The sequence below is a fragment of the Pongo abelii genome, chromosome 14 (genome assembly GCF_028885655.2).
Source record: "Pongo abelii isolate AG06213 chromosome 14, NHGRI_mPonAbe1-v2.0_pri, whole genome shotgun sequence".
NCBI lineage: Eukaryota > Metazoa > Chordata > Mammalia > Primates > Hominidae > Pongo > Pongo abelii.
Genome location: NC_071999.2, coordinates 33,199,866 through 33,215,718, shown reverse-complemented (window position 1 = coordinate 33,215,718; position 15,853 = coordinate 33,199,866). Strand labels below are relative to the sequence as shown.

Genomic DNA, 15,853 nt, shown 5'->3' with positions numbered 1-15,853 from the left:
CGTCAGAGATCGGTATTTGCATGGAGCACTGAAGAAACTTAAGGAAGGTCATGTGTCTGAATGGGTTGGGGGAGAAAAGAGAAGAAAAGAAGAAGACAGAACACACGGAGAGGGTGGGTAAGGGCAAGGAGAGGGACAGACTGGGGGCAAGGAAAGGGATAGAGTGAAGACAAGAACAAAGAATGGGGGATTGGGGGAAGAAAATTAAAAGGCAGATTTGACGCCAGGATGAGAAGTAGGTAGGGATCAGACCACACAGCTTAGGACATGTTTTAAAACTGGGTCTTTATTCTAAGAACCAGAGGAGAAGTTCACCATATGGTTTTAGCACAACCATATATATATGTTTGCAAAGGTCACTCCAAGGACTTCCAATTTAAATGAAGATTAAACACCCATTTATCTCTGCTCCCTTTCAACAGCCCATCAAATTGACAGTAAATGTCTAAAAACGGGTATAAACACAAGGACAAAGGGATCAGAAAAAGCAACAACAGTGAACAAGAGATAATCATGAACATCTGGAATGCAGAGGCAGATAGGTAAGTGGGATGACTTAGTAGCCCTGACAAAACTGAACCCTAATTCTACAGGGGATGTGGGAAGAGGGTGCCCACAGGAAGCAAGCCACCCACACTGGCATAGCTCAGAAACTGAAGCCACAAAGGACTACTAAAAGTGCAAGTTTGGACTGAGGCTGAAAACAGGAGAATTGAGAAAAGGTTCTATAAACAGCAAACAGATAACCCATCTCTCAACCCCACCGCCACCTGTCTGGCAAAAATCTGGAGGTTTTACTTTCTAAAAAGGGTGAAACAGAGAAGCTCGAGCCTCAGGGATGCCAAGCAAACCAGAAGATGAAGAGCTGAGGAGTGCTAGATGACACCCTATTCAACAAATGCTTTCCCTCTGTGTGGTTCCCAAACCCTGGCTGTCAGCCTTATACCACAGACAGTAGAGGTTGGAAGATTCTTTTCAGGGGATGCTGACCTGTCCAAGACAAATGATAATCCTTGAGTCTACCAAAAACAAACAAAAATCATGTATAACAACATCACACTGCTTTATGATAAAGAAAGGTTCAACATTCTATAATCCCTGCCGCCCTCACAAAGGCTTCCCATTGGCTTTTTAGGACCTTATTTTTAATACAAATGGACAGCTAAGTATCAGAAATCTTTTGAGGAGGAAACAAAACAAAACAAAATAAAGCAAACCCTTGTTTCCTATGAGATACTGCAGGGAATGGAACAAAACTTAAAACTAAGACAAATAAAAACCAACCACCAGCAAAAATCTATTAACTGACCGCCTCAGAAAAACAAGAATTAGATGGTACAAGACAAACATTCAGAAAACAGAATTGTTCTTGGAAAATAAAAATATGATAGCAGAAATATAAAAATTCAAAGAATTAGAAAAAAAACTTTAATTTTAGAAAAATACAGTTGAGATAACTAACCAGAAAGTAGAACAAAAAAAATTTAGAGATAGAAAATAGAAGAGAATATTTGAAAATCAATTGCAAAGGTCTAACATCTGAGCGATGAGAATTCCAGGACAAGAAGTTATTAAAGAAACAATGAAGACCATGTCCCAGAACTGAAGGACGTTAAGTTGCCAAGATTAAAGGGGTTCACCTGTTAATCCATCATTATGACTCAAAACCCACACCAAGGAACATCACTGTGAATTTCTGAACATCAGTGACTAAAACAAACAAACAAAACCCAAAAGCTTGGAGGAAGGAAAGGATTTATAAAGAAAATGCCTTTGAAGCTGCCTGGAAGTTAAAAGGAACAATGCTTCAAATTCTGAACTATCATCACTATTACTTACCTATGTACTGTAAGTACCCGCTAACACAACCACTCAAGACAAATTAAAAGTATAGAAACTGGGAAGGAAACTATCATTATTTGCAGATGATATGATTAAACACCTGGGAAACTCAAAGAGAATTCACTGAAAACGACCCAAACAATAAGGTACCAGAGCATAAAATTTAAAGAAATCAAGAATTCTCATATATACCAATAACAAGAAGACAGAATGGGGGAAATTTTCCCACTTATAATAGCAACAAGATGAAATACATAAGAATACACTCAGTATTGCTATAACTATATAAAGAACAACTTAAATACTACTGAAGAATACAAAAGTAGACATCAACAAATAGAATGACATACCATGATCTTGGTTACGATGACTCAACATCTAAAACCACAAATGTTCCCAGAGTTTAAACATGATAAACATGCTATCTTCCCTATGAAGAAACCATCAGGTTTATTGATTCTTTTGTTAACTAAAGAAGCTGATTCTAGAATTTGTACAGAAAATTTAATAGTATTAGGAAAACAACAAAGCGGTGCCCAATGAAATGGAGATGGGAAAGAATACTGCTAGATTTCAAAATTCAATTTCATGATTGAATTAAAATAGTATGGAAGAGGTGTGGCTTCAAACCAGTGGGGAAAAGCTAGATTGTTCGACTATTCAATAAATAGCTTTTGGACTACTAGGTAGTCTTGGGGACAAGGGGGGATGGACTTACACCTTACATCCTACACAATTTCTAACTATATAAAACATTTTTAATATGAAGAAATGAAACCACAAATGTTCTGGAAAAAACCATGAAATAGTTCCATCATAATCTTGGAGTAGAAAGAGGCTTTCTAACTATGATTCAAAATCCAGAAGCATAAAAGAAATTTGGTCAGTTACAGACATATACAAATGTCTCCAAGGGTGGGGAATGAGCAGTCAAAAAAAAAAATCACAAAAAGAGTGAATCTCTTTAGCTCTTATATATCAATAAGAAAGACAAGCAATCCAATTGAAAATAAAAATGGGCAAAGGATATGAATTGAACAGGACATAAGAATGGATCAACAGCATAAAACAGACCCTCAAACATGCTCGTTAAGAGTACATAGAACATAAAACTGCATTTAAATTCAATTTCTCACCTACAAGGTTGACAAAAATCTAAGAGTTTGAAAAAAGTATTTTGGTGAGGCAGTCTCATGAATTACACATGGGTAAACTATTCTCCAATAGCTATGAAATTATAGTGACATACCTACTGACCTAGCAATCACAATTGGCCTATATTTACATATATATAACATTAAGTATGCACAAGTTAGTCCCTACAGTATCGCCCACCCTAGCAAAGGACTGAAAACAGCCCAAATGCCCACCTATAGGGAACTGGGGAAATAAACTATAATACATCCATAAGATAAACTACAACCAGGCCATAAAGTATGAGAAGACACATAGCATAGTGGTTAGGAGCGCACACTCTGGAACCATACTGTCTAGACTGGAGTCCTGGATCATATACTTATTAATTACGCAAACTTTGTTCAAGTTATTTAACCTCTCTATGCTGCAATTACTCTGTTAAATAGGAATAACAATGGTAACTCCATCATAGGGTTGTTACGAGGAATAAGTCAGGTCATATTTGTAAACTATTTTGAATAGTGCTTGGCATATACTAAACATATCTAAATAGACAGATTTCTAAAATACACTGTTATGATAAAATATACTGTGTATGGTTTACAATTTTTATATATTTAAAGGGGGAGGGGATAAGAATATATAGTTGTATTTGTAACTCTGGAATAATACAGAAGAAACTAAAAATATAGACTGATGGGGGCAACTGGGAATAGATATTGGGGATGTCAGGTATGAAAGAGAGACTTTTACAGTTTTCACTGCAAACTTTTCCTACTTTTTACTTTATTCATAGACAACCTATTTAAAAAATTTAATTAATAAGAATAATTTCCTGGCTGGGCACAGTGGCTCATGCCTGTAATCCCAGCACTTTGGGAGGCTGAAGCAGGTGGATTACCTGAGGTCAGGAGTTCGAGACCAGCCTGGACAACATGGTGAAACCCTGTCTCTACCAAAAATACAAAAATTAGCTGGGCATGGTGGCACGCGCCTGTAATCCCAGCTACACTGGAAGCTGAGGCAGGAGAATCGCTTGAACCTGGGAGGCGAGGGTTGCAGAGAGCCAAGATTGCGCCATTGCACTCTAGCCTGGGGGATAGAGCGAGATGCCCTCTCAAAAAAAAAAAAAAGGAAAAATTTCCTGAGGACAATCTAGAATTTAGTATGCATTCACATTCACAGTATCAATAATGTGTGAAAGTAGATGCCATTTTGAAACTTGCAAGACTAAAAAAACTCACCTTTCTCAGGAAGCTACAAGGACATGCTCTACTAAGTCAAAAAAATAAATAAACCAAGGAATAAAGCAAGAAAACAGGGTATCCAACACAGAGAGATAATGAGAATTCCCAGATAATACTGAAGGGAAGTTCCAGTTCTAAAGTGTAAGCATGTGCAGGCTTAAAGCATAACCAGCCCAGATAGGAACAGGAAGTGCAGAGGATCCAGAGACAATTCTCTAGGTGGGAGGGAAAAAAAGGAACTGATAGGTTACCTATTTTTGACCGCATGGAGAGGTGTTTTGTAACAATAAATACAGATTCAACTCGTGTGCATGTGTGTGTGCACGCGAGTGCACGTGTGTAGGGAAGAGGATGAGTCATTAGCTGAATTATATATTGGGGGAATCAAGAATAGAACTACGAGCAGACATTTTAAAGTAAAGAGATAAATGCTAGAATAAACAGCTAAAAGTTTATTAAAAATGGTTTAACATATATTGTTAAGTTCTCTTCACTTAGAAAAATTATTAGAGAAACACTAAATGAGTCTTTTGACTTTGAAGAAAAGCAAGTGGACTTGAATTTCATGGTAAAAAAAAAAAAAACCCTCAAGTAATAATATTTATCTCTCACCTATCTTTATTAACAAATCAAACATTCCTGAAATGTAACTTACGTATATAGTCATAGTAATTGCAAATTCTGTTCTACCTGTCTTTGACAGTTATGTAGTACAAACATCAACTCTGCTTATGTATATACGGTTAACGTTAACTTACAAATGAGGTGGAACTAAGTGACAAATAGTGTAAAAGGTAATGCCTTTCCAATGTCACTAATATGATGGCTATAAAAAGTATACTTTAGGCCAGGTGTGGTGGCTCACGCCTGTAATCCCAGCACTTTGGGAGGCCAAGGCAGGTGGATCACCTGACGTCAGGAGTTCAAGACCATCCTGGCCAACATGGTGAAACCCCATCTCCACTAAAAATACAAAAATTAGCTGGGTATGGTGGTGCACACCTGTAGTCCCAGCTACTTGGGAGGCTGAGGCAGGAGAATCGCTCGAACCCGGGAGGCAGAGGTTGCAGTCAGCCGAGATTGTGCCATTGCACTCCAGCCTGGCGACAGAGGGAGACTCCGTCTCAAAAAAAAAAAAAAAAAAAAAGTGTACTTTAATAGAAGGTAAGAGGCACACAACAATTAGAGATTTCTCAAGTCTCTAAACTGACCAGGGTAAACTTATATGAAACTTCATCCTCAAAAAGAAGATAGGGTAGAGGTAGTATGAGTCATAAAATGTGCCCTCATGTGCAAACCACAAGAAATTTCTAACACAGCATATTTTCTGTGTGTATACATGTGTGTAAAATTCGTAAGGACAGCCACACCTAGGCTGTTGTTAAAAATAGCACCTTGACAGCTAACACAATCTTAAGGTCACTTCACATGATAATTTTTCTCTTTTTCCAAATAAAACCAGGCATACTTATTGTTACTATGCAAAACAGTGCTCTCGATTAAAAATATATTGTAAAATACTGTAAATCCTTACTCCGGCCTCTCATTGATTGTTCCCAATTTTGCTAGGAGCCTAAACAGTCTTCCATTTTGAACCTCCTATAAAACATTTTAAAAAGAGAAAAATGTTAATGTTCCAGATAACTGAACATAAAAGCCAAAATTTACAAAAACTGGTAACCTGTACCAATATTACTTTTAAACAATAAATCCTAACATCCCCACCTTTTGGTTATACTTTTAAACAAACACAATATGTCCATTTCATTTCATAATAGTACTCAAGAAGATTATGGAGCTGTCCATAGAAATTGGAAAAGTAACTCACATGAAAAACCAAGATTTTTGTCACATGACTGTAGCAAAGCCATGATGAAAAGAACAGTGTCCAGAGGACATAATAAATTAAAATACCAAACATTCAGTGCCGACAAAAATATCTGCAATCTTAGCAAATAAGGCATTATATTTAGTACAATGATTATTTTGTGTCTATTTATATACACAGATGCAAGCTGTGTGTACATTCTTTTAATTACACTCTTTACTGGCCAGGCACAATGGCTCACGCCTGTAATCCCAGCACTTTGGGAGGCTGAGGCGGGCGGATCACTTGAGCTCAGGAGCTCGAGACCAGCCTGGCCAACATGGTGAAACCCTGTCTCTACTAAAAATACAAAAATAGCTGGGTGTGGTGGCGTACACCTGTAATCCCAGCTACTTGGGAGGCTGAGGCAGGAGAATCGCTTGAACCCAGGAGGCGGAGGTTACAGTAAGCTGAGACAGCACCACTGCACTCTAGCCTGGGTGACAAAGCAAGACTCTGTCTCAAAAAAAAATTACACTCTTTACCTTTGCAAGGTCTTCTTCTATGACATCATTTCTCATTTGAGCAGCATCCAATTGAGTATAAAATCGAGCACCAATCATGGGCATGATGTCATTTACACTTCGCATCCTGTTTTGGTCAGTCAACAAATACCTACCCAAGATAAAAGACGAATTACTTGAATGTCCAACATGGAATTTAAAAAACAAGATAACCCACACATGGCTGTTTTGGCTGCCATCATCTTAGCACACAAAATTTTGAAAACATTTTAATTCATGCAAGTCAAGTTCATTCTTAAATATTACATTTCATTCCTCTGGAAAATTGTAAGAGCCAATGGAGAAACAGTAAACATGTCTCTTCTCTACATTTTCACTACTATGGAAATGAGAAAGGAAAGTGAAGTAGGACTGCACTTACCCATTTCCATTCTCAAACCCCTCTTTACAATAGTGCTAGATGAAAAAATTGTTACAGGTCAGGTGCAGTGGTTCACACTTGTAATCCCAGCACTTTGGGAGGCCGAGGCAGGTGGATCACTTGAAGTCAGAAGTTTTAAGACCAGCCTGGCCAACACAGTGAAACCCTGTCTCTACTAAAAATACAAAATAAGCTGGGCATGGTGGCAGGCACCTGTAGTCCCAGCTACTCAGGAGGCTGAGGCAGGAGAATCGCTTGAACCCGGGAGACAGAGGCTGCAGTGAGCTGAGATGGCACCACTGCACTCCAGCCTGGGCAACAAAGTGAAACTCCATCTCAAAAAAAAGGAAACAAACAAAAAATAAAAATAAATTAATAAAAAGAAATTTTTTTTTTTTTTTTTTTTGTGACAGAGTCTCATTCTATTGCCAGGCTGGAGTGCAGCGGCGTGATCTCGGCTCACTGCAACCTCCGCCTCCCGGGTTCAAGCAATTCTCCTGCCTTAGCCTCGCGAGTAACTGGGACCACAGGCGTGCACCACCAAGCCCAGCTAATTTTTCTATTTTTAGTAGAGACGGGGTTTCACCATGTTGGCCAGGATGGTCTCGATCTCTTGACCTTGTGATCCACCTGCCTTGGCCTCCCAGAGCACTGGGATTACAGGTGTGAGCCACTGCACCCGGCCAAAAAAGAAAAGATTTTTAGAAACTTTTTTGAGAGGACTAAAAGGGGGTAGGTGTGGGGTGGGGAGCTTTTCCTGTTGTTTTTCAAAGATTAATTTTCAAAACTAAAACTGGGTTTTCAATTTTGCTAAACTGAATGAGCCTTTTTAAGAAGCTGTCCTCTGCTCTAAAACTTAATTTACAAGGTATCATGACATATTCATTTCTGAGAAATGCAGTAACATGCAGCAGAAGGAACCAGTTAAATTTCTTCTATCATTAGAACAGTGGCAGAAAATACTACACATTTCAAGGGCTACCTGTTAGAACACAAAGATTCTCAATCATCTATTGCCGCTTATTCTATACGTAAAGCCATTCTCTGCCCTTTCTCATGAAAGCAGCCTCCTACTCACTCCTTCACTCTTCTGCTTGTAATTCTCTTATTTTCTTCATAGGTCTTAATCACTACCTGAAAATATCTCACTGGTTTTTATGTTTATTTACTCTTTCTTCCCATTAGGGTGTAAGCTCCAGAAGATGGGAATTTTGTTCACCTCATTCAAAGTATCCTGCATTTGGCATACAGTAGTCATTATTTTTTTTGATAAATGAATAGTTATACCCATGTGAATAAACTATATCTTAGCAATTTATCCATAATTATGGACAAATTTGTACCCTGCTAATCATATTTAATGTTATTACAGGCTATGTGACTTTGGTAAGTTATTTCATCTCTGTGGCTCAGTTTTGTATCTCTAAAATGGGACTAATAATGGTATCTAGTTTATAGAGTTATTGGGAGAATTAAAAAAATTAATTCACATCAAGCAGTTTGAAAGGGCCCGATACATGGTTTAATTACTCCATAAATTTTAGTTTGTGTTTATTATTAAAGTATGGCTTTTTTGTTTATTCATTTTTTTATTAAAGAAAATTTCAAACATTTAGAATAGAATAGTAATATAATGAATCCCCATGTATCATCACCCAGTTTCAATAATTATTAACATATGGCTGATTATTTTTGTCCTCTATCCCCACTTTTTTAAAAAGGAAAATTTAGAGATTATAACCTGAAATTATTTGAGGCATCCTAGGTATTTGCAAACTAAGGCTAGGAATCACTGTTGTGATCACATATAAAACAAATATTTTTACTGAGAAGATAAATCATCTTATTTGAATTTGATTATGAATAGGATCCAGACAACCACTGGCTTCTAGTGCTGTCACAAGTAGGACATTTATGCCAGTGTAACAAAGAACAGGTGGGTAATCCCACCCTCCATCCCCCAATTCATACCCCAGGGCTGGTCCAAAAAGAAACTGGATCATCCAGGGCTACACAGAAAGATCAGAATGGGCAGCTGTAAGCTAAAAGAGACTGTTGATTAGCACCTCTTCTCTAATATAGCTCATAACTGTAATAAAGGTCATGGTTGCCCACCCTCTGGGATCTCCCAATAGTAGCTATATCTTATGGAGAAGTCCTTCTGTTGTGACAGTAGGCCACAATGGGTTTCTCTGAAGCCAAATTCATCTCAAATCGATACCCAAGGATTCTCTGGAGCGTTACGATACTGGAGTGTAAGCATGGGGGTCTCCACACAAATGCTTTCCGGAATGGGTATTTTGGCCAGAGTACATGACTGGATTGTACCTGAGGCTTATTCATGACGGCTTTCACACTCTCTAGAGCAGCACTAGCCAACAGAACTCCAAGATGAGGGAAATATTCTACGTCTGTGCTGTCCAATTATGTTAGCCAGTAATTACATGTGGCTGCTGAGCTCTTGAAATGTGACTAGTGTAACTGAAGAAGTAAACTTTAAATTTCAATTAATATCAATGTAAAAGGTCACATGTAGCTAGTGGATACCAACAAACTTCTACTGGGTGCCCTTTAACCAAATGTTTAAAATATCAATAACTAATTTAAACAAACTCGTTTATCAATTTATCTAAGAAATATTTACTTTGCAATAAAAATAAAATAAAGTTTCTGTTTTGCTTGATTTTAAATAGTGGGAACCAAAACAATCACTTAAAACAAAAAAAGCTCTGTCTTATCGCAAATAATCATTCTGTACAATTTATCATATATTAAAACTTACAAAATCAGATTCTTCAGGTCAGAGGAATAGTTGATTGTCACCAGTTCCATGGCTTTCTGTAAATTCTCTCGCTGAATTCCTGCCAAAGAGTTGCAAGCCAAAGCCAACACAACTTTTCCTAATGATATCAGATCTGCTTGCTGACATGAAAGAATAAATATAACTTTTAATTTTCATTTCATGGGTACTCATTTAATACACTGACACTACTGCCTAAATGGAAAAAGCATCATTATAAATAAGCTGCAGGCAGGGTTCTCAAATACTGGTGCTCCTCAGAATAACCTGGAGCTTATTAAAAAGACGACTTCTGAGCCTCTCTACCAGAGATTCTCATTGGGTGGGTCCAGAAAATGGCTCAACATTTTTAAAGCACCCAGGTAATTCTGATGAAGGTAGTTCTAGGTCCACGCCTTAAGAGACTTCAAGCAATTCCCATGCCAACTACAAATTGCCACTTTTAAAAGTTTTTCTTTCTAATTTTTTCTTATTTAAATAGAGGTAATATTCTTCTCTATTACAACAAATTTAAGGTTACTGTACATTTGCTTTGCTATGACCACTATAACTTAACATACATACTTTTCTCATTTTCTGTAACTCCCAGAATATAGTGGGAATGTGAAGGATTATCTGAAGAAAAGTTATCCTATTACAAACATTAGCATTAACCAAATTTTAGAGCAAATTCTCTAGAACATCAAAAATGCTGCAAACCTCAATGAATGACATCCCATCTATCTTTGTTTCCGAATAGACTATTTTTACTCACACTCTAACAGATCTTTGAGCTCTGGAACCACCACCTGCTTTCCTAAAACCTCTCCCACTCAAGATTTACCATTCTGAGGCTTTCCTTTTCTAAAAGGATTTCCAAAAGACAGCTAGCTGAATTAAGTCCTTTATCACCTATTATAACTCCAGGAAACAGTATGGTCATCCCAAGTGGCCCTGATTGGTAGGAAGCTATTAACAACCACATGCCTTCAAGAATGGAGTGCTTCAGAGTTAACATGAAACCACCTGAAGCAATTTCTACAACAGACATTTGCAGATCTTTAAAATCTGAGAACTCATCTAAATTATTAGACACATGTTCATTTACTGAACATTAGTTTATTATAAGGAATTTTCAAGCCTAGCTGTATATTATCATCACTTGAGAAGCTTAAAAGCAAAACCAAAATCAGCAGTAGCCATCCCCTCGTCCCAATTTTGGTATAATTAGTCTGGGATAAAAATCTAGGTATTGGTATTTTTCTAAGCTTCCACAAATGATGGTAATATGCAGCCAGGATTGAGAACCACTGGTTTGTTGGAATATTTGTAACTTTAAGGCAATCATTAGTGAAATTCTAGCATTATATGGTTATACTTAACAACACCCTACCCAAATAATGAGTAAAAAGACGTTAAACTCCATTACTAAAATAACATTTAAAAGTTCATACTAAAAAATTTACCCAAAACTAGCATTTGTGAATCTGACACTGAACATAAGATAAGGAGACAGACTGACTAGGTAGACAAGCTACTTTGAATCTATTAGAAAAGATTCAAAGATTCATGCCAGAAAACTTTTAAAACTTCACTGGTGGTAGAGTCAGGAGCCCAGAATGGCAGGAGGGAAGCTGGCATGGGAAGGAGAACTATTACTGTTGCCATCATTTCTGTTTGCTGGAGGACACTGTGATGAACTCCAAAAAGAATTCCTCTCAATCACACTTTAGATCAAGTAAAACATTCCAAGTTATATTCATGAAATTACAGAAATCTCAGCCAAAAGAAATCGGTGCATATAAATGCCAACTATAAATTTCTATGGGCGATTCAATCCAAAGTATCCAGCAAAGCATACCAAAGATTGTTGCTATTTATCACGTGTTTGAGCAGCAGGTACCAACACACAGTCTTCCAACTCTTCAAGCAGCAGAATTTTCAGTTTGGTTCCACCCTGAACTGATGCTGTATTAAGCCTCCCTCCCAGAATATTCCATTATTCTCTATTATGAGACAGAAAACCAAAATGGTCCAAGAGAGCTGAAGAACCAGATGGGTTTAAAAAATAACATCTGATTTTTAGTACATCCCACCACCTCTCTAAAGCGGACTCAAGGTGAGAACATCCACTTTTTGAAATAAAGTACATGTGTGACACAGTCCAGATTAAATTAGAGGTTTTTTTTTAAACAAAAGAAGTTAATAAAATCTTAAGAGAGTTTCACACCATAAAACTCAGTAACTCTCCTTTCCTTATTTCTCAGCTAAATAATTTTCCATTTGTTATTTTGCTTCTTACCTCCATCTGGTTTTCCCCCCATTTGTTGAATTCAGGAGATTTGCCCCCCAACTGATTTTCAATTTCTTCCTGATTCTTGACTTCTTGATTTCTTTTTCTGATTCTATCTATGGCTCTACTTATGTCCATTTTACTCAAAGTCAGTCTCTATTCACGTGTCTGAAACAAACTATGAAAAATAGACTACAAGAAACAATGCACTCCTCAAGTATCCTCTTCTCTGTAAAATCACACTCCCCCTTTGGGACTATCTTTAATTCTTTCCTATACCTTACTATAATAAGCTATATAAAAAATCAGCTACATATATATACCCAAAAAAAAGAAAGCCTGATATATATCCTTTAATGCTGAAAAAAATAAAGAGGTGATAATTAATTGAAGGTTGCCTGATTTTATGAATGAAGGCATATCCTGACTTACAAATATTAATACGGTGCCCTAAATGCTTAAAGTTCGTTGTCTGAACTCAGGGATTTTTTTCTTATGAAAAGTTTTGTTTTTCAAGGTAACTACATAACTCATAACATACCTGAAAAGGAACCCTACTGAGAAAAGAATGAGGAGCGTGTGCAGTTTTTTGTTTTTTTTTTTTAAATGCAGACACGGGTTTCTAGATACTTACATTAGAAGATGATGGTACTGGCTCTAATGTGTAATTTTCCTTCAAAAATTTAATATTATCTGCTTGGATGTATATCCAAGTGTATATATTCACTAATATTTTAACAGTCAATAATCTGTCACTTTTGGAAGCATAAAGGTCATAAAGAAAAATTAATCAGAGCCAACTACTTAGGCACTAAGTATAAGAGAGAAGATAAGAATGAAAATAGCTAAGAAACAACGTCTCCAGATAAGAAAGAGGGGGCAAACGCCCTCAGGCAGAAGAACAGAATGCTGCTGTTGGGGGAAAAACAGAACTAATCACATTCCTCCCTGTATTGCCCACTAGATGTTGCTATCAACCAGAACAGCTTGGCTGCTGCTGAGGTTAGGTGGGCACAAGCAGAGGGAAAGGAGGGTGTGAAACGTCTGCAAACAACGGAATGCAATGAGTGCCTATGACTGTATTCTCTGTGGTTTACCAGCAAAACAGATTTATGCATGAACTGAAATACTAAACATTGATTAGACTCTACTTCTCATTTTATCCTTTTTGTTCTCTTTTTGTTCTGAAATTCTATCAGTGAACTAAAATCTTCTTCCAAAACTTTAAACAAAATAAGTTGAAAAGAGAAGAATAAGGTGTTTCTCCATGTAATTAAGAAATTCTGCCTTAGAGCAAACCTTTGTAAGTTAATAAATGTTCAAAAAACCCAAAAACTTCTTATACACAAAGAACTAAAATTGTCTTAAAATCATAGCTGCCTATCCTAATGCGAAGCATTCCAATACAAACTGAATGACCTATTTACTTTAGTTTTGTTACTTGCAGAGTAATCAAGGCAAAAACAACTATTCTCTTTTTTTTTGGGGGATGGAGTCTAGCTCTGTTACCCAGGTGGGAGTGCAGTGGTGCGATCTCGGCTCACTGCAACCTCCGCCTCCCAGGTTCAAGCGATTCTCCTGCCTTAGCCTCCTGAGTAGCTGGACTACAGGTGTGTGCCACCACACCTGGCTAATTTTTGTATTTTTAGTAGAGGTGGGGTTTCACCATGTTGGCCAGGCTGGTCTTGAGCTCCTGAGCTCAAGTGATCTGCCCACCTCAGCCTCTCAAAGTGCTGGGATTACAGGTGTGAGCCACCACACCTGGCCTAAAGCAACTGTTCTTAATGCTTGAAGACACGTTCTTATTCTTCAATACTATCATTTAAATTAGGAAATAAGAAACAGCAAAATAGCTAAGAAGCATCACGAGGCCTAAATCAACACTAATAAAATGAAGTCAGACAATAATCAAATACTAATAATGTATAAGAAGTGAGTGGTATGTTCTGACTAAATAAAAAAAATTACTTAGAAAATGGCAATCCAACAACAAACCTCTGAAAACATTTCTAAAATTTTATGACTGGTAGTCAGACAAGTGTTCTAAACGTAAAAATAATAGGTGTAATTAAAGGAGTGAAAAACAAGGGTGTCATTTAATATAATCCATTCATCTGATTAGTCTGTTTTAATCTATCTATGCTTAGGACACATTTCCTAAATCACATAAATACATTTTCATTTTGAACAGTTAAGAGTCTCTGACATTATCAGGAGGTCCGGCACAGTGGCTCATGCCTGTAATCGCAGCACTTTGGGAGGCCGAGGCGGGCGGATCGCCTGAGGTCAGGAGTTCAAGACCAGCCTGACCAACATGGAGAAACCCCGTCTTTACTAAAAATACAAAATCAGCCAGGCATGGTGGCGCATGCCTGTAATCCCAGCTACTCGGGGGCTGAGGCAGGAGAATCGCTTGAACCTGGGAGGCAGAGGTTGTGATGAGTTGAGATCGCGCCATTGCATTCCAGTCTGGGCAACAAGAGTGAAATTCTGCCTCAAAAAAAAAAAAAAAAGGGTCTCTGACATTGTCATGAATTCTCTTTATTCCAACCTGCAACGGCTCTACACTAAGTATATCATAATGGTTAAGAAATACAGCCTGGGCAACATCGTGAGCCTCCATCTCTACAAAAAATAAAAATAAAAATAAATGTAGCCAGGCACAGTAGTGCACATCTGTAGTCCCAGCTACATGGGAGGCTGAGGCGAGACGATTGCTTGGGCCCAGTTCAAAAGCTGCAATGAGCTGACTGCACCACTGCACTCCAGCCCAGGTGACAGAGCAAGACAGAAGCAAAAGAATAGAAAGGAAAAGAGAGAGAAAGAAATAGAGAGGGGAAAGGAAAGGAAAGGAAGAAAAGAAAGGAAGGGGAGGGGAGGGGGAGATACATGTTCAAAGTCTGCATAGAGACCACCCCAAAATAAATTAAAATCTAGGCTTAAAACACTGAAATACTTTAAAATGAACAAAATTTGTCTTTAATAAAGGAAAACAAGTAAATATCCATGTTAATTCTTACTCACCTGGTACTGGGCCATTAATGCCAATGGATTATTATTTTGACTGTTATCAAATGTTAAAACATCAAAAACTCCAACACAATTTACTCGCAACCTTTAAGGACCAGATAATTTAAAGAAAATAATTAAAATAAGTTTTTAAAAAATTGCATACTCATGGAAAAGTAACATTTCCCAAAATATTAGGAAGGATCTCAGAATTGAGTTTAACTTCCATCCTACCCCACACCACCTCCACCAATCACCATTTTAGAAATGGGAAAATTAAGGCTCAGAGATATCAAGTGATATACCTACAGCTGTAAAAGTCAGAAACTGAGAAAACCAGAACTATAACTCACATCTCTTGACTAACAGGTCAGTGTCCTTTTCACCATTCCAAGCTGTTTATTAGTCATTCATAAAAGAGAACTAGTTAGCTTTCTAACACTTGCAAAAGATGTACCAGACACTGTTCTAAGCATTTTACATGACTCATTCGAATCCCTCAATAACTTTATGAGGGGTACCTCATAAATAAGCAGAATGGACTTAGTAGTACACTTGTCTAATAAGGTTGTCGAAACACAATTTGAAGAAGTAACTTGTTCAACGGCATATCGACAGTAACTATCAAAGCCAGGATATGAACTTAAATAACTTGGTACCAGATCTTCAGCTCTTTATGTTATGCAGCCCAAGACAATCTCAAAATTACAGCAACTCAAAACTCAGGTGAAGACAAGACTGATAACTGTACCAGTTGTTCTCAAAGCATGTGACTCAACAGCAGCAATGGCAAC

General features: G+C 37.5%; 1 protein-coding gene across 4 annotated transcripts in view; it reads right to left on the bottom strand.

Moving 5' to 3' along the window:
• PAN3 (poly(A) specific ribonuclease subunit PAN3) overlaps positions 1–15,853 on the bottom strand; it is a 157,057-nt gene that overhangs the window by 8,229 nt on the left and 132,975 nt on the right. For 3 of the 4 annotated variants that reach the window (XM_024230896.3, XM_054528848.2, XM_054528849.2), the window contains 4 exons: positions 15,075–15,165; positions 9,761–9,900; positions 6,579–6,708; positions 5,761–5,825 (listed from right to left, as the gene is read on the bottom strand). In XM_024230896.3, coding sequence (XP_024086664.2) covers positions 5,761–5,825; positions 6,579–6,708; positions 9,761–9,900; positions 15,075–15,165 — 426 coding nt within the window. Of the gene's footprint in view, positions 1–5,760; positions 5,826–6,578; positions 6,709–8,949; positions 9,021–9,760; positions 9,901–15,074; positions 15,166–15,853 lie in introns of those variants that run through there. The other variant, XM_054528851.2, reaches the window with a different exon arrangement.